This window comes from Myotis nattereri (assembly GCF_964212035.1).
Source record: "Myotis nattereri genome assembly, chromosome: 3".
In the NCBI taxonomy this organism is placed as follows: domain Eukaryota; kingdom Metazoa; phylum Chordata; class Mammalia; order Chiroptera; family Vespertilionidae; genus Myotis; species Myotis nattereri.
Window position 1 is genome coordinate 9,442,828 of NC_138077.1, and position 26,689 is coordinate 9,469,516.

The 26,689-nt window shown below is 56.5% G+C and overlaps 1 protein-coding gene across 1 annotated transcript; it reads right to left on the minus strand.

Annotated features, from left to right (window-relative positions):
* Positions 1–1,127: 1,127 nt before the first annotated feature.
* Positions 1,128–11,617, minus strand: SLC19A1 (solute carrier family 19 member 1; the record flags this gene model as incomplete). The annotated part of the gene is made up of 6 exons (XM_081088110.1): positions 1,128–2,839; positions 5,399–5,540; positions 8,251–8,443; positions 8,517–9,288; positions 11,098–11,359; positions 11,571–11,617. 6 exons carry the CDS (start codon positions 11,615–11,617, stop codon positions 2,564–2,566), a joined length of 1,692 nt encoding a protein of 563 aa, XP_080944236.1. The 3' UTR covers positions 1,128–2,563.
* Positions 11,618–26,689: the final 15,072 nt, after the last annotated feature.

Below are 26,689 nucleotides of genomic sequence, written 5' to 3' on the forward strand. Positions count from 1 at the left end.
GCCATAAACCAGAGGAGCTGGTCCTGGTGACTGTGAGGCACATGGACACTGGTTTGCATGTGGCCGGCACTGTCCTGAGACCAGTTCTCTGGGGCCTAAATCCCCACACCCCCAAGTGGGAGCCCAGGTGTGCAATATGCAGATGCGCACGGCTGTGCATGGGTAGGCATGGACATCCCCAGGTGTACACAGATGTATCAGGTGTATGTGGATGACCTTTCTCAGGTCTCCCTGGGGCAGCAGGCTTCCCAGGCCCATGCAGGTGGCCTGCCCTGAGCTCACACCCAGTACCACCATGCTCTCCCCACAGGTGCTGCAGCTGGCCAGGCTCTGGGAGGTGTCTGACCCCAAGGGGCTTTGCACACTACACAGAGAAGGCCTCACTGTGCCCTGGGAACAGATGTCATCCCTGCCCTGGTGGCCAAGGTGCTTGGGAGCAGCAGAGAAAGGTGGTTCTGGGAGCCTGGAGGTGGTTCTGGGTTTGAGCAGCACAATGCACATGGAGGGGCTCAGAGGGAGCAGCTGATCCGGGGGGGGGGGGCGGGGGGGAGGTATCCCAGTGCAAAGGCACAGAGCCCTGATTGTGGGGTCAGTGACCAGAAGAGATCCCCCCAACCCCCCAACCAATCCATGAAGTCTTGCTTGATCTCAGCACAAATGGGAAATGGTGCTGGGCCCTGGGCCCCGTGCTGCCCCTTCCCAGCGGGGTCAGAGGGGCAGCAGTGGCCTCTGTGGACACGCCCAGGGACCAACCAATCCATCAGTCTGACCCACACCATCGGCCATGACTTGGGCCAACCCATGTGTACACTCTCCACGACTCCCATGGTGCCCCGAGATGCCCCATTCAGCCAGCTCCAGCAGCCCCTCCTAGGCCAGGAGTGTTTCTGACCCTCCTTGCCAAGCTGGCTCCAAGCTGCGGCCTTTCCACCGGACCCCACCTGTTGGGCTGCTGCTCAGCTGCCCCACTTGGCATGAGGACAGAGGGTGATGGGAGGAGCGGCATCAAGGACATGGTGGGCCCAGGTTGGGTCCCTTCCTTTGCTGGTCCCCGTTCTTGGCCTCCCACTAGACCCCAGCACCCCCCCTCCCCAACACACACATACACACACCACCAGTTTGGAATCAGGAGCCCCTCACACTCAGGTCATGTGGTTTATTTAATGTTTCAAGCCTTACATTTTCACAAGACTGGTTCCTGGAGCCCCCGGAGGCATGTCTTCCGGACAGGTGTGTGAGCAGCCCAGGTGGCCTCCATCACCAGTGAGGCGGGCCAGTGTGAACCCATATCAGGAAGGGGAAGGACGACAGGGCCCAGGGCCCAGAAGGAGCCAGCTCCCAAAGACTGCAGCACCCCCATTTCATCCCGTGGGGAAACGCCCGCCTGCACCAGTACCAGCTTCTCCCGCAGAAACAGAGGACCAATAGGGTTCACATTCATGACAGTTTAAAAAAAAAAGGAGCACAGCATTGTTTAAAACGTGAGTACCAGGGCAACTAGAAATGTCAGTTTAGCCACGAGCCCTGGGAACCCAGGCCCCCACCACCACCCTACAGGGCCCACGACAGCCTGCAGGGCTGGTGTCACTCGGGCTAGCACATGGGGCCATCTCCCCAGTCCCCAGGGACCAATGGGATCTGCCTCCCAAGGGGAGTGAAGGTGGGGAGGCCTGGTGGGCATGTGGAACCCCACCACTGGCCATGTGTAGGCAGGGGACACAACCCAACCCAGTGCCCGGCAGCTGCCAGTGACCCCAGCAGGCTACAGAGCGTAGTCAGGATGTGAGGCCTGAGAGGTGCAGGGCTTGGGGACACCGCAGGACAAGCCAAGGCACCACTGGCCGAGGCAGGTGGCCCTCGAGGTGTGTGTCATAGGGGCCCCATTGGTCATTGGTACCATAATGTGAACAGTAGAATTCAAACATTGCCAAAAACCCAGCTTCCTGATTCTGAGGACCGGCACCCAGCCAGGGGTGGACCGTTCTGAGATGCCAGGGCGCCAGGCTCACAGGGACCGGCACCCTGTCAGGGTTGGGACAGTTCTGAGATGCCAGGGCACCAGGCTCACAGGGACCGGCACCCTGTCAGGGTTGGGACAGTTCTGAGAAGCCAGGGCGCCAGGCTCACAGGGACCGGCACCCTGTCAGGGTTGGGACAGTTCTGAGAAGCCAGGGTGCCAGGCTCACAGGGACCGGCACCCTGTCAGGGTTGGGACAGTTCTGAGAAGCCAGGGTGCCAGGCTCACAGGGACCGGCACCCTGTCAGGGTTGGGACAGTTCTGAGAAGCCAGGGCACCAGGCTCACAGGGACCGGCACCCTGTCAGGGTTGGGACAGTTCTGAGAAGCCAGGGCGCCAGGCTCACAGGGACCGACACCCTGTCAGGGTTGGGACAGTTCTGAGAAGCCAGGGCGCCAGGCAGGCTCACAGGGACCGGCACCCTGTCAGGGTTGGGACAGTTGAGATGCCAGGGCGCCAGGCTCAGTGAGGATGTTGGAGGGTGCAGAGCAGATTGCCTCTGGTGTCAGAATCTGGCCACTCACTGAGCTGGGCAGAGAGAGCAGGTCAGGCCTTGGCTTCGCGCTGGTCCCTCAGGACTGGTCCTGTGGTCCATGCTCCGTCCTCCGGGGCCAGGGTTGTGGCTTCGGGCTGCAGGTTGCTGAGGACCCCATCCTGCAGGCTCAGCACCTGAGCAGCTTTCTCCTCCGAGGGGCTCCTTAGCTCCTGGGCCAGGGGCAGGGGCTGGTGATGGCTCCTCGGGAAGTGCCACAGGGTCCCCAGCACAGCTCCCAAGAAGTAGGCAATGGACAGCAGCACGAAGTACCCAAAGTAGACGAGGAACTGGAACAGAGAAAGGTGCAAGTGTGGGTGGGGAATAAGGGGCGGCCTGGGAGATGAGGGTGCTTTGGAGAGGGGAGGGGAGGGGGACAAGGGAGGGACAGTCGGGAGGCAGCCCACATGGATGTGTATTCCTCCCTCTCTTTCCCTCCTGCTCAGAGGCCACGGGAACTCTGCAGGGGTGGGGTGGGCACTAGGAGTGAGAGGCCAGCCCAGGAGCAGGCCCCACAGTGCACAAGGCCTGCCTTCCACGCTCCTGCTGCCCTGGGGGAGCTCCCACCACTTTCTCTCAGAACCCCGGCACCTTTGCTGCCTCCGTGTGGTCTCTGTGAGCTACCCCCAGCGCTTTGCTTATTTTGTGTGACCACACGTGTGCACTTCGCTCCATGGGCAGAGTTCCCACACTGCTGAGGGCTCGCGGACATCCGTGCGTGTGGTAAAGCCGGTCAAGGACGGACAGCCCCACACAGTGAGCCAGTGGCAGCTCTGGTGACGGGCAAACTGACCAGTAGTGACACCAAGAGATGCACACCCAGCCCACAAAAATGTCCCTCCTGATTCTCATGCGCACCCGGGGGACTGGAGGTCCGGATGGTCTCCAGGCGACTGTGGGCCGGGCCCGGCTCAAGTCCCTCCCTGAGCCCCTCATGACACAGGCACCCTCATCCCTTCTAGGAAAGTAAAGCAGGAAGGACTTTGCTCCCAGGAAGATGGAGTCACATGGTTCCCGTATTCTTCCCCAGTATGACTGAAGCCCTGGAAGCCACACAGAGCACACATCAGTGACTGCAGGCGGGAGGGTGGGGGGCAGCCCAGCTGGGACCCAAGTCTGAGGCATCAGAAAGTGACTGCAGGCGGGAGGGTGGGGGACAGCCCAGCTGGGACCCAAGTCTGAGGCATCAGAAAGTGACTGCAGGCGAGAGGGTGGGGGGCAGCCCAGCTGGGACCCAAGTCTGAGGCATCAGAGAGTGACTGCAGGCGGGAGGGTGGGGGGCAGCCCAGCTGGGACCCAAGTCTGAGGCATCAGAAAGTGACTGCAGGCGGGAGGGTGGGGAGCAGCCCAGCTGGGACCCCAGAGCCCGAGGCATCAGAGAGTGACTGCAGGCGGGAGGGTGGGGGGCAGCCTAGCTAGGACCCCACAGCCCAAGGCACAGCATGGTGACGTGTGATGGGTCTCGGGCTTTATTTCCTTTTTTGCTGCAGGTATTTTGAAACTAAACAGGCCAGCAGCCCAGAAATGGCAACATGTGCAGAAAAAAAAGCCCCAACAAAGCTGCTCTCTCTACCAGAGGACCAGGAGACGGACACCCAGCAGGACAGGAGGTGACAGACGATGAACAGCCCTGCTCTGGCTAGAACCACCCTCGTCACCCGGGCTGTCAGGAGGCCCCTGCCCATGGGGGAGTGTTGCTCAAGTCCCCGTGGGTGTTGCAATGTTCACCCCACAGAGCTCACATGGAAAGTCTGGACTTTCACTCCCACCCACCGGGGGTGCCAACGCCCAACTCCACCCCTGCGGACTCAGGACTTTCACCCCCACTCGTCCACAGTGGCAAGGACACCCCACCCCATGTTCAACCTTCTGAAAGTGAAAGACAAAGAAAAGAATCTTGAATGCAGCCACTTAAAAAAAGACACCTTAGGGGAAGAAGAATTAGAATGGCAGAATTTTTCATCATAAACTACGAAGGCCACAAGCAAGTGACAGAGCTTTCACCTGCTGGAAAAAACTGTCAGCCCCGAAGCCTTCAGGAGTAAAAATAATGGCTAAAGGAGGTTCTCTGGACTGGAAGGGGACGATCGAGGCAGAACTTGACACAACAGGAAGGAAAAGGACGCAATGAGCAGAACCGTGGGTACAGATGTGGTCTCACGGCTGGGGAAGAAGGAGTCCGGTGGGAGTCAGGTGGTGTGGACATGAAAGAGCAGCCTGAGGGACCCGAGGGGAGGGGAGCTTCTGTTTCTTGACCCTAAGAGGTCAATGATCTGGTAGTGATGTTGCACCAGAGACCTCACCCCGCCCATCCCTGCGCACAGGGCTCACGCCCTCCGACAGCCCCTCCCACCACTCACTCCTGGCACACCCCCGCCCTTCCCGTGAGGAGCCCCTCAGCCATCATGGGGGATGCCCAGGGCCAGGGAGACCTCCAGAAATGACCTGCATCCAGACTCAACTAAGAGGCCTCATGTTCCAAGTGGCGTCAGCAGCGTTTCAGCTCCATCCGGGGCCCGAGGCAGCAGGACAGGCCGGCACAGCGGTTGCCAGGTCGTGGCTCCCCGGCGCCAGTCCTCTGATCCTCCTTCCCTCCTTGCTGGGGGCCTCTCACTTCCCGCTCCTGCTCTGACTCAGTAAGTCCAGTGTGTCCAGCTGGAGACCCCGGCCCGCCCCGTGCCTGCCCCCTGCCCTCAGTAGATCTGTGGTCTGGGGCCCAGGGAGGGGCACTGCTGCTGGTGGGGTGAACACCAGGAGACCCTGGCCCAGACACCCACCACCCGCCACCTCCCCACCCCCCCACCCCGAGCCTCTCTCCCCAAGGAAGCAAACCCAACGCAGGGGCTGACCTGGGATCGGACGTGGAGGCCCAGGCCCCGCTTGTCGGAAACGATGAGGGTGATGATGGTCTTGAGAACAATGGCAAGGAACGTGTTGATTCCGAAGACCAGGGCACAGAGCTCCTTAGAAAGAGAAGACGCAATCTGAAAACTTAAAGGGAAAGCAGGCCAAGGTCAGCCTCGGCCAGGAGGCCCAAGAAGTGCCCACAAGCACAAAGGTGACGTCTAGGCTGCCACTGGCTGCCAGAAACAGCTATGGGGTCTGATGACTGGCCATGCCTGCTAAGGCCACTGGAGACCAGCAAGCCCAGGCCAGCACCCAGCCCACCCACTTCATCCTCCCTCAATGACTCATAAAGTGAATGCAAAACAGTGCCAAATGCAAACTCGGGGAAGACATTTAAAAAGTCTCCTAGTAACCCTGGCATGGAGTAACTCATTCCTTGCAGCATTCTCAGAAAATCATCCTCAGGAGAACGGGCAGAGCATCATGAGAAAAGTTCTAGAATTAAAGTCCTTAATGATAGTAGAGTCTTTAATGATTTTAAAGTCATTCAATGATTCAATGAGTTAGAGAAAGAACAGTTAAACGAATAGGAGAGAAGAAGGAATTAATATTCTCAGAGCTCCCAATCCTCTGCAAAGAAATTAACATTTGAACGTACTTCTAATTAAAATTCCCAAAGTGCCTTTAAAAATAATGACTAAACAAGAAATAGTCTAAAGTTCTCACCCAGCCGGCATGGCTCAGTGGTTGAGTGTCCAGCTATAACCAGGAGGTCATGATTCGATTCCAGTCAATGGCACATACCCAGGTTGTGGGCTTAATTGCTAGTGGGGGGTTTGCAAGAGGCAGCTGATCAATGATTCTCCATCATCACTGATGTTTCTCTCTCTCTCTCTCCCTTTCCCTTACTCTCTAAAGTCAATTTAAAAAAAAGAAAGAAATATTCTAAAGTTCTGAAGAATGGCCCTGACGGGTTTGGCTCAGTGGATGGAGCGTCGGCCTGGGGACTGAAGGGTCCCAGGTTCGATTCCGGTCAAGGGCATGTACCTGGGTTGCGGGCACATCCCCAGTAGGAGGTGTGCAGGAGGCAGCTGGTCGATGCTTCTCTCTCATCGATGTTTCTAACTCTATCCCTTTCCCTTCCGCTCTGTAAAAAAAAATCAATAAAATATATTTTGAAGAATGAGCAATCACATGACAAAGACTGCACACAAACTGAGAAAAGGCCTTGTCAATCAAAGATCTGAGTGGACAGATTAACTCCTAGGACACCGGAGCTGGGTCAGGTCCCGCCAGCACCGCGAATGCCATGCCACTCACACGCCACACCCTCTGCAGGAGTGTCTCACTTGGCACACCTACTCTGTAAGTGGATGAGAGGCAAAGCATAGCACACCCACCACATACGGTAGATGTGAGTGTGCTACAGATAAAGAGGGAAAACGGGAAATCCTGGCAGGAAGAGAGCCCACCAATGTGAAGCGTCCACTAACACCAGGCAGGAGCCAGCCCTGCTGCACTAAGAAAAGGCAAGCTGGCCCTCAGGCCACAGGGTAGCTCGCTTGGCTGGCAGGCATCTGCCGTATCTACCGACACCCCCTATCCCCCAAAACTCATGCCCTTTGACCCAGCCAGTTCCTTTCTAGGAACACCTGAGACCATCATCAGAATTTGGAAAGGAAAATGCAGGTTGAGAGGATAGTGATCTCACTGTTGCCTGTCATAGCAAAATACTGAAGGCGGCATCCCCACCAGTTGGGGATTAGCTATGTGGCATGCCACGTGCCACCAAGAGGACCAATTACACCTGCATTTCGGCCAGCTAAATGGAAAGGTGTCTTCTGCCAGGAGTGTCATCAGGGTGCCTGGCAACTTGGCCCTCAGGAGGACAGGAAGGTCACTAGGTTTGGCCCAGGCTCTGAGCCCAGGGCAGGTGCCGGCCGAAAGTGGACAGGGCAGTGTGTGCCGGGCGCTTCTGTGGGACGGCACAGGGGAGTCAGGCCACCACTCCATGGAGGTGGGAACTGCAGTGGGTCAGGAGACTGAGGATACTGTCTGAGCTGAAGACGAGGTGGGAAAGATCTCCTAACATGGGTGTGAGCAGGAGGAGGATAGAAGGTGGCCCACTTTGGGGCTTGGAGGGGGACTATGGTGACAGACACACCCACCAGGTGCAGGAGGCGCAGGGAGGCAGGCTTCTGGGTATCTATGTGGTGTGAGCACGTGTGGTGTGAGCACGTGTGGTGTGAGCACTGTGGTGTGAATAAGTGGCTTTGTGAAAGATCAGTTCACAGGAACACAGGGTCATAGGAGCAAGCAGAACATGAGCAGGGGAAGGTTCTGGAAGTATAGGGGAGCTGGTGGGCAGGTCTCAGGATGTCCCTGGGCAGATGCAGGAGGGTCCCCAGGGGTGTGAGGAACATGAGGGCACCAGGAGAGTCCTGGACAGAAGGTAAGCTGGGACACCTGGTCACTCCTTGGCCAGCAGCTGCTGTTCCCCACAGTGGGAACAGAGAGTGCGGGGAAGGCCATGGGGCTACCCAAGATGGGACCACAGCAGCTCCTGGGGCCTGGGAAACGGGGCAGGGAGGCTGGGAGGAAAAACTTCACGAGGACCAGTCCCTGTGGACACCAAGGGGCCTTGATGGGAGGAGCAGAGAATGTGCTGCATGGGAGGACTCCTGGCTAAGTCTCAGGGCCATGGCAGGCAGCTGGGACGTGCGTGCTATGGACAAGGGGACATTGCGCTCCTGCGTCCAGGGTCACAAAGGCGTCCAGGGTTCACCGCTCCTCCCACCACCAAGTTTGCTTCACGCTGCTCGGCCTCTCGTCCACCCCACACAGCCCAACTCACATGGCGATGGGCACCAGGAACTGGTAGAAGCCACGGAAGAGCACGAAGGCCATGTAGCACAGCCAGATGCTGCCCGTGCTGTGCATGAGGAAGATCAGCCCGGCCTGCACGGCTGTCACGGCTCCGATGATCAGTTTCGCCCACAGGGCCCACTGGACCTTCACAAAGCCCGCGGCGAAGGCGGTGATGGCGCCTGGGGAGACAGGACAGTCACCGTCTGCCATCCTCCTAGGGCGGGCAGGGCCGGCGGGGCTGGCTGGGCGTACCGAGCAGAGTGGAGGCGGCATCCACGCCACCGTTGTAGACCTTGGTGGTGTCTTTGGTGGGGTCAATGTCGTTCCACAGGATGTGCACGTAGAAGACGATCAGGTAGTAGCCGGCCGAGTTAAAGACCCACCAGAGGGACCAGAGGCGCAGCTGTGGCAGCTGCAGGCTGGCTCCTAACTCCCGGAGCATGCGCACGAGGATCCAGTCCCTCCAGCCCGCCAGCGGAGTCCCGCAGAGCTTCCTGCCCGCAGGCTGGCCAGGGCCAGGGTGCATCTTGTCCAGCTCCGAGGGCGAGGCCTCGCCATGGGCAGGCTTACTGCGGTTGAAAAAGAGGCTGCGCTTGGGGCGCTTCAGGAACATGGCGAGGATCAGGCTGAAGGTGAGGAAGCCCAGCGAGATGTAGTTGAGCATGGTGAAGGAGAACTTGCCCACGGTGACGAGCAGCTGGCCCAGCACAGAGCTGGTGAAGACGCCCAGGAGCACTGCGGACCTGGAGTAGCCCGCCATGCGCTGATACTGGGCGGGGCGCACGAGCGAGAAGATGTAGGAGGAGTAGGCTATGCGGGCGGCCATGGTGAGGCTGTAGAAGAACTCCATGAACTGCATGTGCAGCACGGAGTCGCCAAACAGCAGCAGCAGCCACACAGCGATATAGCTCAGGCCCTGCAGAAGCAGCACCGGCTTATAGCGCAGGTAGTCCGTCAGCAGGAACATGGGCACCAGCACGGCCAGGTAGGAGTAGGACAGCACCGGCGTGATCTCATTGGTGACCTGTGGGACAGCAGGCTCGTGACCCCATGCAGCTCATTACCGTAGCCACCAATGCCCTTCGGTAGCCCCCTCACCAGAACCACGCCATGAGCGTGACTGTCTGCTAAGACCAGCACAGGTGGCTCTCAGCCCCGAGAGGCCAGCAGGCTCCAAGGCCTCCCTTGACAGAGGGAAACCAAGGGCCAGAGTAGAGCCCCGGTCAGCCTGCGGGGCCCACGGCGAGGCTGGTTGGACCCTCTCGCTCCACTGGTTTACTCACAGCCCTGGCATGGGAACAGCCAGGAAACACGCCAAGGCAGAAATCGAGGAAACACAAATCCGGGAGCTATCAGATGGGCAGAAGGTCAACAGGGGCAAGAGAGAAACTGGAAGCTGTGGCCTCGGGCAGAGGGAGCAAGTGTCGGTGTCCGGGACACGGCAGCATCCTCCCTCAGGGTGACACACTGAGCGCAGACACGCCGGGTTTAATCCCCTTGGGTGTGCCCTTTGTAAGACAGTCTCTGACCCACGTGGGTAACTCTCCCCAGCCAGGCCCAGCAGGCAGGCTCATGCGCACTTCCCAGACACAAGCCTGGCGTCTCTGATGACACCCAAGCTTGGGGGAATGGCTTCACTTCTGGAACCTGCTATATAATCAGTTAATGTGCAACCAGAAAGGGCAGGCGAATGGGACTTATACATTTTTTGCTATAGACATTTTTCCTGTTATCTTACTAGAGCTTCGTATACATGATTCCTGTAATCACAGCAGACGATGGCCCCTCTTTAAGATCTGATCAGTGTTCTAAGGAAGGAGAACCCTCGGCTGCCCAGTGAGTGAGGGATGGTTACTCGGGAGTCCAGGAGGGTCTGGGGGGCACAGGAGACAACCCCATAGGCCCCAGCCCCCTACCCAGCCTCACCTGGGAAGTGACCAGCTCCAGCAGTCAGCACCGGCCATGGGATCAGACGCAGTGGCAGACTCTGAGTTCGTGTGGGCCAGTACGTGGCCATTTCCTTACCTCCAAGATGGCGACTTGGAGGGGACAGGCTGCATTCGCACAGACACTACATTGGACTTAAACAACTTGAGGGTATGCAAGGGGTGGGGGCCAAGCTCCACGCCAGGGAAAGGCAGGGGGTTCCCGAAGAAATCAAGGGCACAGTGGGACCCAGGGAGATCCAGCTATGGTGACAGGGGGTAGGGAGGCTGGTGGCCACATGGGAAGGGCAGAGGAGGCTGGGGGAATGGAGGTGAGCAGCCCGGAACCAGTTCTGATCAGGACCAGCTCTGACCGGGACCAGCTCTGGGGCAGTGCCGGGGTCCTCAGGTGGAGAGCAGGGTGGTGACCAGAGCTCGAATGCGCATCCTGAGTGTGCGCCTCATCAACCAACAGCCTCTGAGTTTCTTGGTTTTCTTTTATGGAGAAGGAAATAAAGCACTAGGGCTAGAGCCTGTCCTGCCTCCTCCTCCTACCCCACCACTCACCTCTGGGGTAAGCTTACTTAGTCAGCTTTCAACAAGACCCTTTGTCCTCCTTGGGAGTGAAGGAAATTCCTCCAGTAATCTCCTTAGGCAAATAGCTGCTGAGTCCCTGCTGGAAGCAGGTGCCAAGCAGGTGGGCTCCCTCTCCCCGCCTTGCACTCCTCCCTCAGAGACCCATGGCAGCCTGGGACCCCTCTGCAGCCACTGTCACTCTTTAACTGGCCTGGTTAATAAGTGAGACTGGGGACAGGACCCAGGACACCACATGGCTGCCTAACCTCAACAGCCCTAGCTGCTTCCCCATCCAGGGGCCACCCCTGCCCACTATCCCCATGTCCACATACCTGCTTCTTCGTGAAGTTCTTAGCAGGGCCCAAGAGGTAGGGGGTGATGAAGCTCTCCCCGGGCCGCATCTGGGACATGAAGCCGTAGAAGCAGAGGTAGAATACCAGCCACTGCCAGGACTGAAGCTCGTGGCCTGGCCCAGGCTCCGGCCCGGGCTCCGCCTGGGGTTCTGGGGACACTGGCTTCTCCACACCCTGGCTGGAGGATGCCATGCTGCCCAGACTCCACACGGTCCTGGAGGGATTGAAGGTGATGCTGCCCCTGGAGGGAAGAGCAGAGAGTCAGGGCAACTCAGCACCCCGCAGACACCTCCCCTCCTCCCCCGAACTTGGCTGAAGGGCCGTCTTCCCTCTCTCACTCAGTCAGGATCCCACATTCACATGGAGTTGGGGAGAGGGGCCCACAGGCCCCAGCCCCATGCTCTCAACCTGGATGGGGCTCTCCACAATCCAGATGCCACATCCACCCAGACCAGCCTATCACCACCTCCAGGGAGTCTCCAGGGCTTCCTGGCCCCATGTGGTAACCACCAGCCTGGGGAGACCACTGAGGGCACAGGTCCCTCCCCAGGAGGGGTGTCTGGGACAGCCTGCTCTCACAGTCTCGCTGACCTCTGGGGGACTCCATGCACAAGACTGGGCAGATGGGGTTTGGAGGAAGAGCCCAGAGCAGGTGGGGAGGCAAAGGGAGAAGCAGGGGCCAGCGAAGAGTGTACCAGAAGGGAAGGGGCCACAGGGGACAGAAGGAGCTCCAGACCACCATGAGCTGAGGGAGAGTGGCCTGGCCCAGGGGCGCTTTGGTGGTGCCTCCGTTTGGTGCAAGGGTGATGGCATTGTTCCGATGCCCACCACTCGCCCCTTATAGCACAGACACATGCTCATGTCTAGTTATCTGAATACAAAGTTACCTGCTGTTTTGCTTTTTTTATGACTCCTTTTCTATATGTTACATGCTATTCGTTTTTCCATTAAGGCACTGATACCAACTTCGCTTTTCAGTGAGAGTCAAAAAGGGAGCTGCCATGAAAACTGTGTCAGGTGACAAAGGGTGTCCATGCCAAGCTGACATGATAGGAATGAGGAAGGGCGCACCAGTTCCATGGCTCAGGAGGGGCGGGGACACCCTGGGTGTGTGTGTGGGGGGGGGGGGAGGAAGGTTGAAGGTCTGCATTTGGGGAGAAATCTCCTCTAATCCCCAAGCAGAAGCAAAAGGTTCCCAAGATATAGGACCCGGTGCTCTGGAAAAGCCGCCAGATTCTGGGCACTTATGCCCTGTGCGCTTGGCCAGCATGCTGCTCAGAGACCATCCAAGCAGGAATTGTTCCTACATTCCTCCCTGGATAAGGTCCAGGAAAACCAGGGGACAGCAGAGACCCCCAGGGGCCACCGAGGGCAGAAAGAGACCGCTCACCAGACCTCTGATTACTCTGGGCAGGATGAGAGCCTCAGCAAAGGGAACTGTGGTCTGATGAGTGAGAGTCCTTTGCCTTCTAAACCCCAGAGCTTATTTCTGTAACTCAGGGAAAATGAGGTGCAGGGAGGGCAGTGAAACCCCTCAAGCTGGGCTTGGTGTGTTTGTGGGGCCAAAAGGAAGGGCAGGGCATGGGCAGGGGGCAGCTTCTGGAATTAGAGAACTTCAAAGGGAGGGGGCGGTGGGGGCAACAGTGGCCTGGGTGTTACAGGATCCTGGGATAGCACCCACCATTTCAAGGGTCCAAATGAAACAAGCAGCCAGGCAGGGGAGGGCAAACTTGGTCCCCTCCCCCAGCACCCAGGAAAGAGCACACAGGCCACACAGGCCGGGCTGCTTTTCCAATCCCCCTGGAGCTTGCACACACAGCTGGGAGGGCCTTGGCCCCTTCAACACAGGGGGCAGCCCCAGGCCACAGGGTGTACTACAGGCAGAGCGGCCCACACATTCCAATGGGGACCCCATTCCAGCTCCAGGACACCCCTCAGTTCACTTTCCCACCCTTAGTGCACTGCTCCCTGGATACCAGAGCAACCATACACTCACCCACCTGAGCAGCAAGCATGGGCAAGCAGCCAAGAATTTAAGCCCAGGGTCCCCAGGAGCCCTGTACTTGGCCCTTCTGTCATCTCCAGAAGCGATGGGAACTTCCCTTAGCTGATGTCCCCAAATCCTGGGGCAATGGCACAGGTCTCAGGTACCAGAACCAACACACTTGGTTTCATTTCTACAGCTTCCGAAACCACAGGCAGTGCTTCTTAAACTACAGGAAGTGCCTGTCAGAGATGAGCTCTGAGCCCCGTCCCACGTGGCCACCTGAAGGTCTGGGCTGGCCAGGACTGTGCACCTTAACATGCCTCACAGGCATGCCCGTGGGTGACCAAGTGAGCAAGCCCAAGAGACACTGCTTCAGACCTCCTGGCTGGTACGGACAAGAACACCCCCTGGACAGCCAGTACCCAGGCTTCAGGGTAAACACCCGGTCACAACACAGGTGAACCAGCCCCACTTCCCAGAAGGATGGACATGCAAGGAGCCACCCCAGGTGATGGCCAGGGAGTCCTCAATACGGGTGGACCTCAGAGTGGGGAGGGTGTCTCCAGACACCCAGATCCAGGGCCGGAGGGACGGGGTTCACAAGGGCTTCTCGAGTAGCAACCCAAACTGCCTCCTCAGAGTCCTACAAACTCTGCCCCTTCCCTCTCACCCCACCCTCAGGGCTGACCCATCAAGCACCTGACCTCACAGGCAGCCCTCCAGCTCCACCTCTGCAGTCTGGGGACACTGCCCAGTGCAGGGCTCAACCTGCTGGGTCACATAATTACCACAGCCCCCACGTTCCTGCTGAGTTACATAACAGGAGCCAGCGCAGCAGGCCAGGCAAGAACAACTAAAAGTTCACCCTGGGGACTCCCTGGGGCAGTTCGTGATTACATGTCTTTGAACTAAAGGAGAGCCTGCGACTAAGTTTATATCCTGTAGGGCAGTGGTCAGCAAACTCATTAGTCAACTGAGCCAAATACCAACAGTACAACGATTGAAATTTCTTTTGAGAGCCAAATTTTTTAAACTTAAACTATATAGGTAGGTACATTGTTATTAACTTAGTTAATAATTTTGGATTGAGTACTTAGTATTAACAACATGAGTTCAATACACTAATATATTTATGGAATGCCGATTATGTGTCTAAAGCTGGAGATAACATGACATCCTTCTGGAACTTACATTCTAGTGAGGAAGATCAACTTTAAATAAATAGTCACATCAAATAACTGCAGTTGTCATGAGTGCTAAGGAAGGAAATAAACAGTGAGCGAGAGAAGTTAGCAAAGTTAGGCATTTTAACCCCTCTAAGCAGATAAGTTTCATTTTATAGTAATAAAGCCACCAACACAAAATAATTACAATTCTTAAATTGATGACAAAAATACCTGTAGGATGTGCAGCTGGTTGGAAAAATACAGGTAACTTTATGCTTCAAGAAGGTACTTTTGTCACCCGCGCGCGATTTGCGGACGCGACTAGCACTAACCACTGCACAACGAGACTGCTGACTGACTGTCTCACTCAACTCGTGCATGAACTGTGCGCACCTCCCCCGCGCTGCGTATCCCGCGGGCCACCTGCACGGCCTCTCCCCCTCTCCCGGCCTCTCCCCCTCTCCCGTCGCCCGACCCACCGACACCCCACTTCCGAACCACTTCTTTAAAATAGATTTGCCCAGGCCAAAAACCGACTTCTGTGCATGGGCCACGAAGTTTCAATTGCACTGGACGTGCGCGCCCGCACGTGGTATTTTGTGGAAGAGCCACACTCAAGGGGCCAAAGAGCCGCATGTGGCTCAAGAGCCGCGGTTTGCCAACCACTGCCCTATGGAATGTGCCTCTCTCCCATGCATTCCCCACACTGTGTCCACACTGTTGTACACACACTTGCAAAGCCTTGTGGGAAAGGTGAGGACTGGATGGCCGGGTAACTGCAAAGTGAGCTCGGGCAGAACAGGGTCATGCGGAGGAGCTTGGCCTCATCCCAGGAGCGGTGGCCAAAAATCCAGGGTCTTATTTGAAGTCCATTTTTAACTATGGAAAAAATGTGGAGCACCACAGGGCCAAAGCATGCTTACAGAGCAGATTTCAGGTCCCAGACACAGTGGGCGGCTTAGCCGTTACTTGGCATCTCCAAGAGGGAAGGCCCCCTGTGTGGGGACTGATGTTCAAAGGAAAGAGCAGGCCCCGCTGCTGTGGCTCAGCGGTTGAGCGTCAACCTATGAACCAAGAGGTTATGGTTTGATTCCCGGTCAGGGCACATGCCCAGGTTGCAAGCTCAATCCCCAGTGGGGGGCCAGCAGGAAGCAGCTGATCAATGATTCTCTCTCCTCATTGATGTTTCTATCTCTCTCTCCATCTCTGAAATCAATAAACATTTTTTTTTTTAAGAGCAGACTCAGAAGCCAGGCCCGAAGTCACCAAGGCTGGGCCCTGCTGCCCAGAGTGGGGCTCACCTGCCTTCAGTCTTATTCTGTCAGTTTACTCAGCTCATGTGAGTGTAATCACCCACTGGCAGGGAGTCAGCGTCCTTGGATAAAACTCCAAGTCCACGGCCTGAAAAGCCCAGACTGCTCTACTCCACACAGGCCCAGCCCAACCTTGGGCTCCAGGAAGATGAGGGGAAGGGACACAGCACAGAAGGCAAGTGAGGTGCCCAAGCTCAGGGCCAGTGAGCAGCAAACCAGGCCTGGACCCCACGTGTCCTGACCCCAGCCCAGCCCATTGCAACTTCAGGAGCAGCCAGAGGATCATGGGGCGGGCAGCCTCCCCAAGGACCTATACGTCTGACTTCAGAAGGCTCTTTCAGTTCCCCCTTTGGACTCTTTCTGCACCTGCCCTGGGGGGAGTGTGGAGCACCAGTGGCTCCCCCTGGCTTTGTCCTCCCAGCACCTAGGAAGGTTGGAGACCCAAAAGCAAAACAAAAGCAAACACCACCTCTCTCATTTTGTGTTTTGAACCAGCTACTACTCGCTGGCCAGTATGGCTGAGTTGGTTGGAGTGTCATGCCCTGCAACAGAAGGTCACAGGTTTGATGCCAAGTTGGGGCATGTACCAGAGGCAACCAATCAATGTCTCAATCTCTCCTCCCCACTTCCTCCCTCTCTAAAAAGAATCCATTAAAAAAAAAAAATTAAACCAGCTTCTACTCTCCCAGGCTGCCCAGGGAGGTTTCTTACATTTTAAAAACACCTGCTGGTAAAAAAGGAAAAAAAAAAATATCTTTGCACCCTCCCAGGTTACATGACAGAGTTCTGTGTCCCAATGAGTAAAATTAAACCCACTGACAACCAACTCACAAGTTTAAAACACCCTGGAGGTGTTGCTCACCTTTGCCCAGCACAGGTAACTAACATTTGGGTTATTCAATCCACCAAGGCACCCTCTGAAAGAGAGCAGTTTAGCAGTGCCAAGCCAAGAGGACAACTGGCAGCGGGATGCAGTCCAACAGAGCTGGGTGACACAGCAGCTGGGAACGCTGGCGATGGGTCCAGGGCTCCCAGACCTACAGAGGAAGGCAATTCTGCTAGGCCAAAGGTTCCTGTCTCTGCAGATTCAGTCTGGGCTGAAGGGGGCCCTCCGTCTCCTTTAGGGGCAAGGGGCACCTGGTCACCTCTTGGCAGGGTGCTCAGATCTCAGCTGTATGAACTTTATTCCTCCTGCACTTTGGGCAGCCTGGAAAATAGCTTTGTCTATGCATTCTAGGTTTGAGCTGACTCAGTCTCACCTGTACCCTGAGTGGGGCTCACCTGCCTTAAGTCTTATTAAACTTGGGCATCCTGCTATATGACCGCACAGTGTGCACCTGGGCCACTTCGCTGGATTCCCCAGGGGAAGTAGCCAGGACCCTTGGGAATAGTTCTCTAGTTCAAGGGTTGGAAGGACCCACTCAGGAACGGGCTGCAGGCACACTGTGCAGGTTCTGGGACAAGCTCCAGCGCGCCCAGAGGGCTCAACAGCCACTAAGCGCCAGGGCGCCTGAGCGCGCGCCATGTCCCACGTGATTCTCTGCTAGCGCCAGGGAGGCACCCTGAGTCCGCGGGGAAGATCAGGGCGGCGCTCACAGCACCAGCAAGCTGGCCAGGGGGGAGCTGATCAGAGGTAAGCCTGCCGCATCGCAAAGGTTCAGAGCGTGCCCGCCGGGACCACAGGGCAGAAATGCTTCGGTGGCAGCGGGGGGATGGGGGGTGCGGGGGGGGGGGAGGCTAACACGTGGACAGTGGCAGGGATGGGTGCTGCGCGTGGAGCCCACAGTCACAGCTGGCGGTAACCGGCCTGTGTCGCTGTTCGCCCGGCTCCCTGCTTGCAAGTCCCGGCCTGCACCCCTGCATTCCCCTCTGAGGCCCCGGCTCGCGCCTCCCGCCGCACTCACTTCAAGGCCCGCCAGTCACCCCGCAGCCCGGACCGCGCCTCACCAGGATCCCCTCGTCCCGGCCTGCACTCCTGTGCATTCACTCCCGAGAACCGGAGCCTGTGCTACCGTCTTTCACCCTGCGCCCCAGGCCCGCGCAGCCCGCTGCATTCATCCCTAAGACGCAGAACTCGCGCCCCCTGCCTGCCCCCTTGAGACGGGAACCCGCGCCCCGGCCAGTCTCCGGCCGCGTTCGTACATCCCCGGCCCTGCAGGACGATTACCTGAGAGGTAGGCAGTAGCGCCGGGAACTACCTCCAAGCCATGACAGGCGGTGCTGGTCCGACAGCGCCAAAAATTACCCGCGCAGCTGCGGGACTTCCGGTAAAAGAAGCGCGCGATTTACGGCCGCGCCCCGGAACCCACGGTTCCGCCCCTTTTGCGCTCCCAGAGGTGAACACGCGCGTGTGGTTCGTCTCGGGTCTCAGTTCCCACCCGACCCGCCCCCGTCACCTCCTCAGTGCACACATTTCCCTGGTGGAGCAGGTCTGGGCACCGAATGGGGAGCACGGGCTCACCCCTGTGCGTCCTTCGGACCCCGGCTGCAGCCCCCACTAGACTAACCTCCCGGAGCCCCCTCCCCGCTGGACTATCCCTCCCTGACCCCTCCCGGAGTCTGCTGGGTCACCCCCAGCACTCCCCCCACCCCGGCTGCAGCCCCCGCTGGATCTGGACAGTCCTCTACCCCCCACCCCACCCCGGGATGCAGCCCCCGCTGGATCTGGACAGTCCTCTACCCCCCACCCCACCCCGGCTGCAGCCCCCGCTGGATCTGGACAGTCTTCTACCCCCCACCCCACCCCGGGATGCAGCCCCCGCTGGACAGTCCCTGCTACAGCCCCTTCAGAGTTCCTCCAGGACCACCCCGCCCCTTATCCCTCCCGCCCCGGGCTGCAGCCTCCACTGCACCACCCCCACCTCGCCCACCCCCTCTAGCTGCAGCCCTTACTGGACCACCCCTCCCGGAGTCCCCTCCCGAGCCCCCCGCGCCTACCCACCCAGCACCTTGGTCACAACTGGAAGACGTCCCGTCCAGATCCTGTGGCTCCTGTAGCCGCCTCCTACCCACCTGGAGGAGGCCCTCCCAACCCCCGCCCCTTGGATGAGCGCCGGCCCCGTGACCCCTGCCGTGAGCCTGCCCCGCCTGCCATCCTAAGCAAGTCCGTGTTCTCTTTCCTTTTAGACTCATTTTAAAACGTTCCATTCCTGGCTAACCCCCAAACTCAAGCCAGAGACACTGGTCATTGTGCCGGGCAGGACAGGACTGTTGGGTTTGCCGAGTTCTCCCTCCCCCTACACAGCAGCGGCAGCCTGTGCGGGTCACAAGCACAGCCTGACCCACATTTGGTCTGGTGGCTGCCTCAGGACCTCAGCCAGGCACAGACACCTGCTCTTGGGGTCACAAACAGCAAGCCCCCCACCCAGCTCCACGGGTGCTCCCCGGTATTCCCTCGCTGCCCCCTCAGAACTGAGCATGAACCAGTCAGCCTCTGTGCAGGCAGCAGGAAGCTGAGGGACTGGAGGGGCAGGAGGGAGGGTGTGGTGTTCAGATGTGACCAGGGTGATCCACACCCCTCCCCACCTCTCAGCAAGGAAAGTTCATTAGGGAGAGAAACCCTTGCAGGTCCCGGGCTGCACTACTCAGCAGGTAGCTGGCAGCTGTGGGAAGCATGCAGGGAGGAGGACAGCGGGGAGAAGGGAGGGGCCCGCTGGCGCCAGCTAATCTAGAGGCCCTGAAGGCCAGAACTCCAATGCAATGCGCAGCAGGCAGGAGGAGGTCATTTTAGTCTGGCCAATGTGCACAGGACCCAGACCTCATATCTGGAGGGACGGAGACAGATGGGGGTGGGGTGCGTCTTTGCAACCCAGGTGGCTGCCCTGTTGAATTTCCCCAGAAGTGAACAGCAGGTCCCACGTGATGACACCCACAGTCTCTATGCCAGTGCTCCTCCCTACCCCCACAGCCAGCTCACCCCTCTGAACTGGGCGTGCCCATGGTGCAGTGAGGCCCGTAACACATGAGGAGCACTGGGGCCTGGGTTGTCTTCTGTCCAGAGACTAGTGAGTGCTCAGAAGACCCACCAGGGCTGTGTGAGGACTACTGGGCCTCCTAGTGTGTGGGTGCCTGTCCAAGCCCTCACTCTCCCCTTCCCCTCCCCCGAGGAACCCAGCCATGGACCCTGTGCATGAGTGGCCACCTGCTGCTCCAGCCTTGGACTGTCTCCAGGCCTTTAAAAGGGCTTCTAAGTGGGGCCTGGAGTGGCTCTTTGAAGGTAAGGAGACCTGAAGAGAGAGCACATCCCCCGGCTGGAGCACTCCCCTCATGCTCCCCTCAATCTGTGCTGGCTCCTCCCCACAGGTCTCCACAGGTGTGTGGGAGCCCAACCCCGCGGGCCCTGCTCAGCAAACTGAAGGGACAAAGCAAAAGGCCTCTATCTGCCTTTCCCTCTTCTTGCCTGAGGATAGGTCCCACCTGAGGGATCTGGCCCCTGGGCTTGGGGACCAACTGGGGGATGGGTCAGATCAGCAGTGCAGCCCCTAGGGGAGCAACAGGGGGCTGCTATGAGAAAGGGGAGGGGAAAGCAAGACGACTGGCACAAGGGTCCTGAGCAGGTAGGTCACTGACCCTCTTAAGGGCTGTGAGAAGGACCCTGCCCACAGGAGCAGGGTGGTGGGCTGGACGATCTGGCCTTGGGACAGGACGGGTCGTGCCCACAAGCACAGGTGTGCACAGTGCCCAGCGAGCAGTCTTTCCATGACCTCCTGCCCCTGCAATGAGGACCTGAGGACTCATGGCTTCCTCCCTCCCGTCCCTCCCCTGGTGGCTTCTCTCTGGCATGTGTGGAGTCAGATAAAATTCTGGTTGGACCACGCCTTTCTCCAACCCCCTGGCTGACTGAGGCTACCATGCCAGGCAGGGCTTCTAGAAGTTTCCTGGCCATTCAAGGCCCAGGGTTCCTACCAGAGCTGTGTGCCTGGGTGCTGAAGGTGGAGGGGCCCCAATCACCACTGCTCCCAGAAGAGCCAGCCAGGGCTACAGGGCGTGGCAAGGCTGGGTGACAGCACCTCACGGGCCCTGTAACCTGGAGGCAGCTCTCCAAGGGAAGAGTGGGGGCCCTGCTGTCTGGAGCAGCCACAGGAGCCAGGGTGTTGGCTTCAGGAGGCTCCAGGTGCTGCTGATGGTGTAATCGCCAAACCCAGAGACGTACAGAAACCGATGTTTAGGGGTGAGTGTTGCTTTGGGGAATGGATCCTGTGTTTTAGTCACTGTAGCTTTAAGTGTTTCTTTATGCTTAATAATGTATTCCTCAGACATGTGAGGGTGGGGGTAGCTGCTGCAAGGGTCACGGAGGGAGCAAGACCTGGTGCCTGGGTGGACCCATGGTATGGAGGGATGGCCCAGCAGTGCTGACCCCCAGCGTCCCCACCCATGGGCTCCAGTCACACCTGCTCACAGGGTGCTCAGGGTCTGTGTGCAGGGCCACGGAGACCCTGTCCCCTCTCAAAGGAGCTGAGAGAGGCTCTGCTGTTGGACTGTGTGCAGCAGCACTCAGCCCCACCCTGGCCCACCCAGCCCTGCTTCCCCCTACCCTGAAGAGGTGCCCCCAACTCACCACCTCCTGGCACCCCTTCTGGAGTACCCCCCATGCCGCCAGTACCCATTCCTTCCTGGACAACCTTCCTGGGATGGGTATTGCGAGGGGCCAACCCTCCAGTCGGGGCTTCTCATTCTAAAGGTGACCAAGGAGGACCAGCGCCTCCAGTGAGGAGTAGGAGCCCCTGTGCTCAGAGCCCATCTGGACAGGCCAACCCCCGGGCCACCCACGCTCTGTGGGTGGGAAAGAATGCTTTCTCCTGACAGCTACTGAGTTTGGACTGTCTATGAACAGCATTGTAGAGACAACAGCTGGCTGTGATGTGGGGAAGCAGTCGAGACCAACCAGTCAATAAAAGGTTTGAGAATTCAAATGATTGCTTATAAACAGTTTACCTGGATAAGGCAATAAAGCAGAATAAACTACTCTCCACTGCAGAGTTCGACTTTTTCACATCTGGGCAGCTATTTCTTTAATTGCATAATGTACCAGGCTTATTCGCCTTTTAATTAATTTTTTTATTTTGAAATAATTATAGATCCATACGGAGTTGTAAAAAATAACAGAGAGCCTATGTCCCCTTCCCCCTGTTTTCCCAAATGGTGGCATCTTGCGAAGTTACACAGCAAAATCATAGCCAGGAATTCCAGCCTTGACTTTAAAGAGGAAAAGGAACCCTTTCTAAGGAGAAAACGCACCTGCAGATGTCCTCTCTGGACTTGAAGAAATAGGTGTGGGTCAGCCCACCCATTCAGTGCAGCCCACCAGGCTTCTGGAGGCCTGCTCCTGCCTACAGCAGGTCAGCCGAGTGGGTAGCCTTCCCCCAGGAGGGCCCTTGGGTCTCCCCAGTGCTGGACCAGCCTTCCCAAGGTGGGCCTTGGCTGGCAGCCATAGACCAGGCACTGGTTCTAGCCAATGGTACTGTGTGGGGCTGGCACAGCAGTCAGACCTGCCATCGTGGGCCTGGCTCCTCTGACCCATCATGCCCCTACCCCCCAGGGTCATCAAGGCTCCTCTTGCCAAAGCCACAGGTGCCCTGCACAGCCTGCCTCATGGAGTGACCTGGGCAGGTGCTGGCTGGAACCAAGGTCAGGAGCTCAGAGTGGGCTGCTTTTGTGCAGAAAAGCAGAACCGGTGAGGGGCATACCAGCAACAACATGAGAAGGAAGTGTGCGGGTGAGGGGCTGAAAAGCGCAGCCCAGGAACGTGCACAACACGGTGCTCATACCACAGAAAGCAGAATTCGAGGTGAAGAGTGATAAGGGGAGGCACCTTACGCGGGTGAAACGTGCATATGCCTGAGGATGTGAGAATTAAGTCTGTGGGATGAGAGGAGGCCACGGCCACACAGCCACAGGGCCCTGGACTCTGGGCAAATGCCATAGATTGCAGAGAAAATGCAAAATGAGGGTAGAAAAGACAAATCACAAAAATAGATACAGAGGCAAAGCAGCATTAAACAGACTGTCAAACTACAGCAGGAAGGCTGGGGAGGGTGGGGGAGGGTAAGAGATCAACCAAAGGACTTGTATGCATGCATATAAGCATAACCAATGGACACAAGACACTGGGGGGTAATGGAGGCTGGGGGAAGGTCAAGGGGGAAAAAAAAGGAGACAAATGTACTACTCTTTGTAATATTTTAAGCAATAAAAAAAATTTAAAAAAAGACAAATCCTACTGTTGATGATTTGACTTGAATTTTTAAATAAAATGCACTGTGTACACATTTTTTTTCCAAAATCCCATGAAAAAGTTTAAAGGACTCCAAACCAGCTGCAAGTCAAAGCTCAAAACAATTTGAAAAAATGAAAAATCGCTTACGCCACATTCTCTGAACATAACTCTATATAAAACAAAATATTAATGAAACAAAAATATGTAAGACAGCCTAACTAGTTAACATGTTAATTATTCTTCCCAATGAGTCCTGGGTCGAAGAGGAAGTCCAAATTGACATTTTTCTCTTTACAGACTCAGGACAAACACACGTCACAAACATCTGTGGGACCTGGCTGGAGGGCCTTGGAGGAGAATTCACTGTGCAATGATTTTTGTATTATTTCTTAGTTTTATTATTTGAAAGTAAAGAAACATAACTGAAACGAGCAGAAAAGGACCAATTCACAAAAGAAAGTAAGCCAATGAAATGATGAGAAAGCAGAAATGAATTCCTCTAATTGGAAAGCAAATAAACTTGATTTTTTTTTTAAATCCAAAAGATCGTTCTGTAACAGGGCATAGGGTATTTTTAAAAACCTCACATTTAATTAACTAACTAACCAAGGATTAAAAATAAAAATACACTAACAAAACTCAGAGTCTAAAATATTAATAGTCTTATATTTAAGCACGTGACAGGCAGCAGCCGTCCCAGATCCCCTTCCATGGGCCTCCCCGACAGGAGTGTAGCAGATGCGAGGGCCGGCCAGGCCTGCAACATCGTGTCCCTGGACATCAGCAATAGAGCCCACAGAGAGAAAAAACACCCGGTGCTGACAACACACAAAAGAAAACATGGAAACCAGCTGAGAGCTAGCATGGAAACTGCACATCACCAGAATTCCTTAGTCCCCCTCTCCCCAGGGTCCCCCTTGAAAAGCCCTTTGCCTCCCTGGAGATGTTAAGATGGGCTTTAAGATCTTCTCAGGTGACTGGGAATTAAATAAACCTCTTTCCCTTTTCATCAGCACCTGGCTTTGGTGGCAGGCAGTTCCGGTTTCAGTTCCTCAAAAACAAAACAAAACAAAAAACTATGGTATGGCAAGCATTCCGGGAAACTTGACCAAGAAATACAATAAAACGAATGGCACAGTTAGGACAGAAAGCACTGCCTACCGTGTGGGGCTGTGAGGGCTGGGAGACAGGACAGCCCACCCACCCGTGGAAAGGAAGACAAGTAAGTACTAACGTGCCTGCGCAGAAGACAGGGGCAGAGGACAAGCCTGCGGCTGCCCCAGGGGTCCATGCACCCCACCTCCCGTCCCCACAGCACCCGTCACCCTCAGAGCCAGAGCCTTGTGCTCAGCCCTGGGCTGTGAAAACTCAGCCCTCACTCCGAAGAGCTCAGTGCTGCCTCGTCTGCCTCTTCACTCAGCGCTGCTCCACTCCGGAGCTCAGGGGCGTCTTTTTGTTTTTTGAAATTTGGCACATAAAAGCCAAAGTTCATTTCTCAGACTAAGATAAATAGGCAAGGACATTCCAACAAGAACCCACCCTTCTCACCTCTTCGAGGCACTAGTGGGGAGAAGGGGCGAGGACCACTGGCTGTCACTCTCGGAGAGGCCAGGGAGCCAGGCCTCACTTGGCCTGTGGGGCACAAAGGGTCTCAGGATGGTGGGAGGCACCCTCCCCCAGGGGGTGTCCCAAACCAGGGGAGACACTGCCCTGGGGCGGGGGGATCTCTGAGAATGAACTCTGAGAACGCTGACAGATGTGGAGGAGCCGGGAACTGGGAGGATGGGGAGGTAGGGATGGAGGGTCTGTATTATGCACTGACCACTTGTGGCCATGTCTAGAGCATCTGAGTGCATCAACCTGGGGGTGGAGAGAGACAGACCCCATTGTGCAGGAGGGATGCAGGGGGTCTTTGGTCTGGAGGTCTCTCTCCCTGGGGCAGAGAGAGGGGACTCTGTGGGAGAAGTCACGTGGAGACCTGTGTGGCCACAGGGGTGCCCCAGCTCAGAGCACACCTACCTCTACCCCCACCCCCACCCCCAACGCACACACCTCAGAGCTGCAGGGCGCCGTGTCAAAGGTGACTGGGCCTGGCTACTTCACCCCTCCAGGCCGTGGGGGACCCAGGCAGCAGCCTCACCCCATGGCCTCTCCCTGGCTCCCAGCCTCTTGCTCTCTCAGAACCCCTGGCTCACTCCTCTCTTCTAAAGCATTTCCACAAGCTGGGGCTGGACTCCCAGGAGATGAGGGAGGGAGATGGGGGGTGGGCTCCATGCTCTATGCCTGTCCCAGGCCTTTCACCCACTTACAGCAGTGCAGGCTTCTAAAACATGATTTACTGAAGTGCAAGTCACATGCAATAAATCACACCCATTCTGAGTATGTGGTTCAATGCTTTCTTACAACTCACAACCCTTCACTTCCACATGTACCCAGGCACAGACAGTTTCTGTCCTCCCAGAGCCCCCGGCCACCCGGAACCTCAGTCCTTCCCAGCTACCTGCACCCTAGCACCCAGCTACTTGCTGGGGACAGTTCTGCAGGCAGGGGGACTCAGCAGTGCTTCCTGGACTCACCAGGCAGTCCTTCCCTCATGATTCTGAGAGGTCTCCATGATATGGTCTATCCTTCATTCCTTGAAGGACATTTGGTCTGTTGCCAGTCTTAACAATCCTATATAATAAAAGCCTAATATGCTAAGTGTCCGGTTGTCCAGTTGGCCATTCAACCAATCAAAGCGTAATATGCTAATAATATGATAAGGCCGCTCAACTGCTCGCTATGAAGTGCACTGACCACCAGGGGGCAGACGCTCCAACTGATAGATTAGCTTGCTGTTGGGGAACAGCTGATCAGGACTGCGCGAAATGGGCCAGACATGCCCTAAAGCCCTCCGGCGTTTCCTCCCTGGCTGGCCAACCTCCTGCATCCTTCCCTAGCCCCGATCATGCACTAGTGGGGTCTCTCGGTGTGGCCTGTGCTCTCTCGCAATCCAGGACCCCTCGGGGGATGTTGGAGAGCCAGTTTAGGCCTGATGGTGGAACGACTGGCCACTATGATGCACACTGACTACCAGGGGGCAGACGCTCAATGCAGGGGCTACTCCTTAGTAGTGCACTTCTACAGGGGGAGTGCTGCTTAGCCAGAAGCGGGGCTCACAGCTGGCGAGTGCAGTGGTGGTGGCGGGAGCCTCTCCAGCCTCCGCAGCAGTCAGACATCTCCTGAGGGCTCCCAGACTGCAAGAGGGCACAGGCCAGGCTGAGGAGCACACCGCCCCCCCTCCCCAAGTGCATGAATTTCATGCACTGGGCCTCTAGTTATAAATAATAAAAAAAACAAAACGCTACATACACCTATGCACAGGTTTTTGTGTGAGTGTAAGTTCTTCTTGAGTAGATGCATGTTTCACTTTGCAAAATGCTGCTCAAATATTTTCCAAGGTGGTTTGCTCCATTGCACATTCCACATCCCGGTTAGCAATCAACATTGTCAGCTTTTTGAGTGTTAGCCTTTTCTAGTGGGAGTGATGTGCTTCCTCCTTCTTTGATGACAAATGATCGTCATACTGAGCCTATTTTCATGTGCTTATACGTCATTTGTGTATCTTTGTCCTGAGTCTATTCAAAACTTTTGCATAGCATAAATATTGGGTACTGAGTTGTAAAGGTTATTTTTGCATATTGGATGCAAGTCCTGTATCAGAGGCTTAGAATATGAATATTTTCTCCTAGGTGTGGCTTATCTTATTGTTTGCTTCATGGTATCCTTTGAAGAGCTGAAGGATTTAAATTTGATGAAGCGCAGTCTATCCATTTTTCCTTTCATTGCAGCCTGTATCCCGATTAACATTTGCCCGCTGTAAGGTTGGGGAAAATTTCTCCTATGTTTT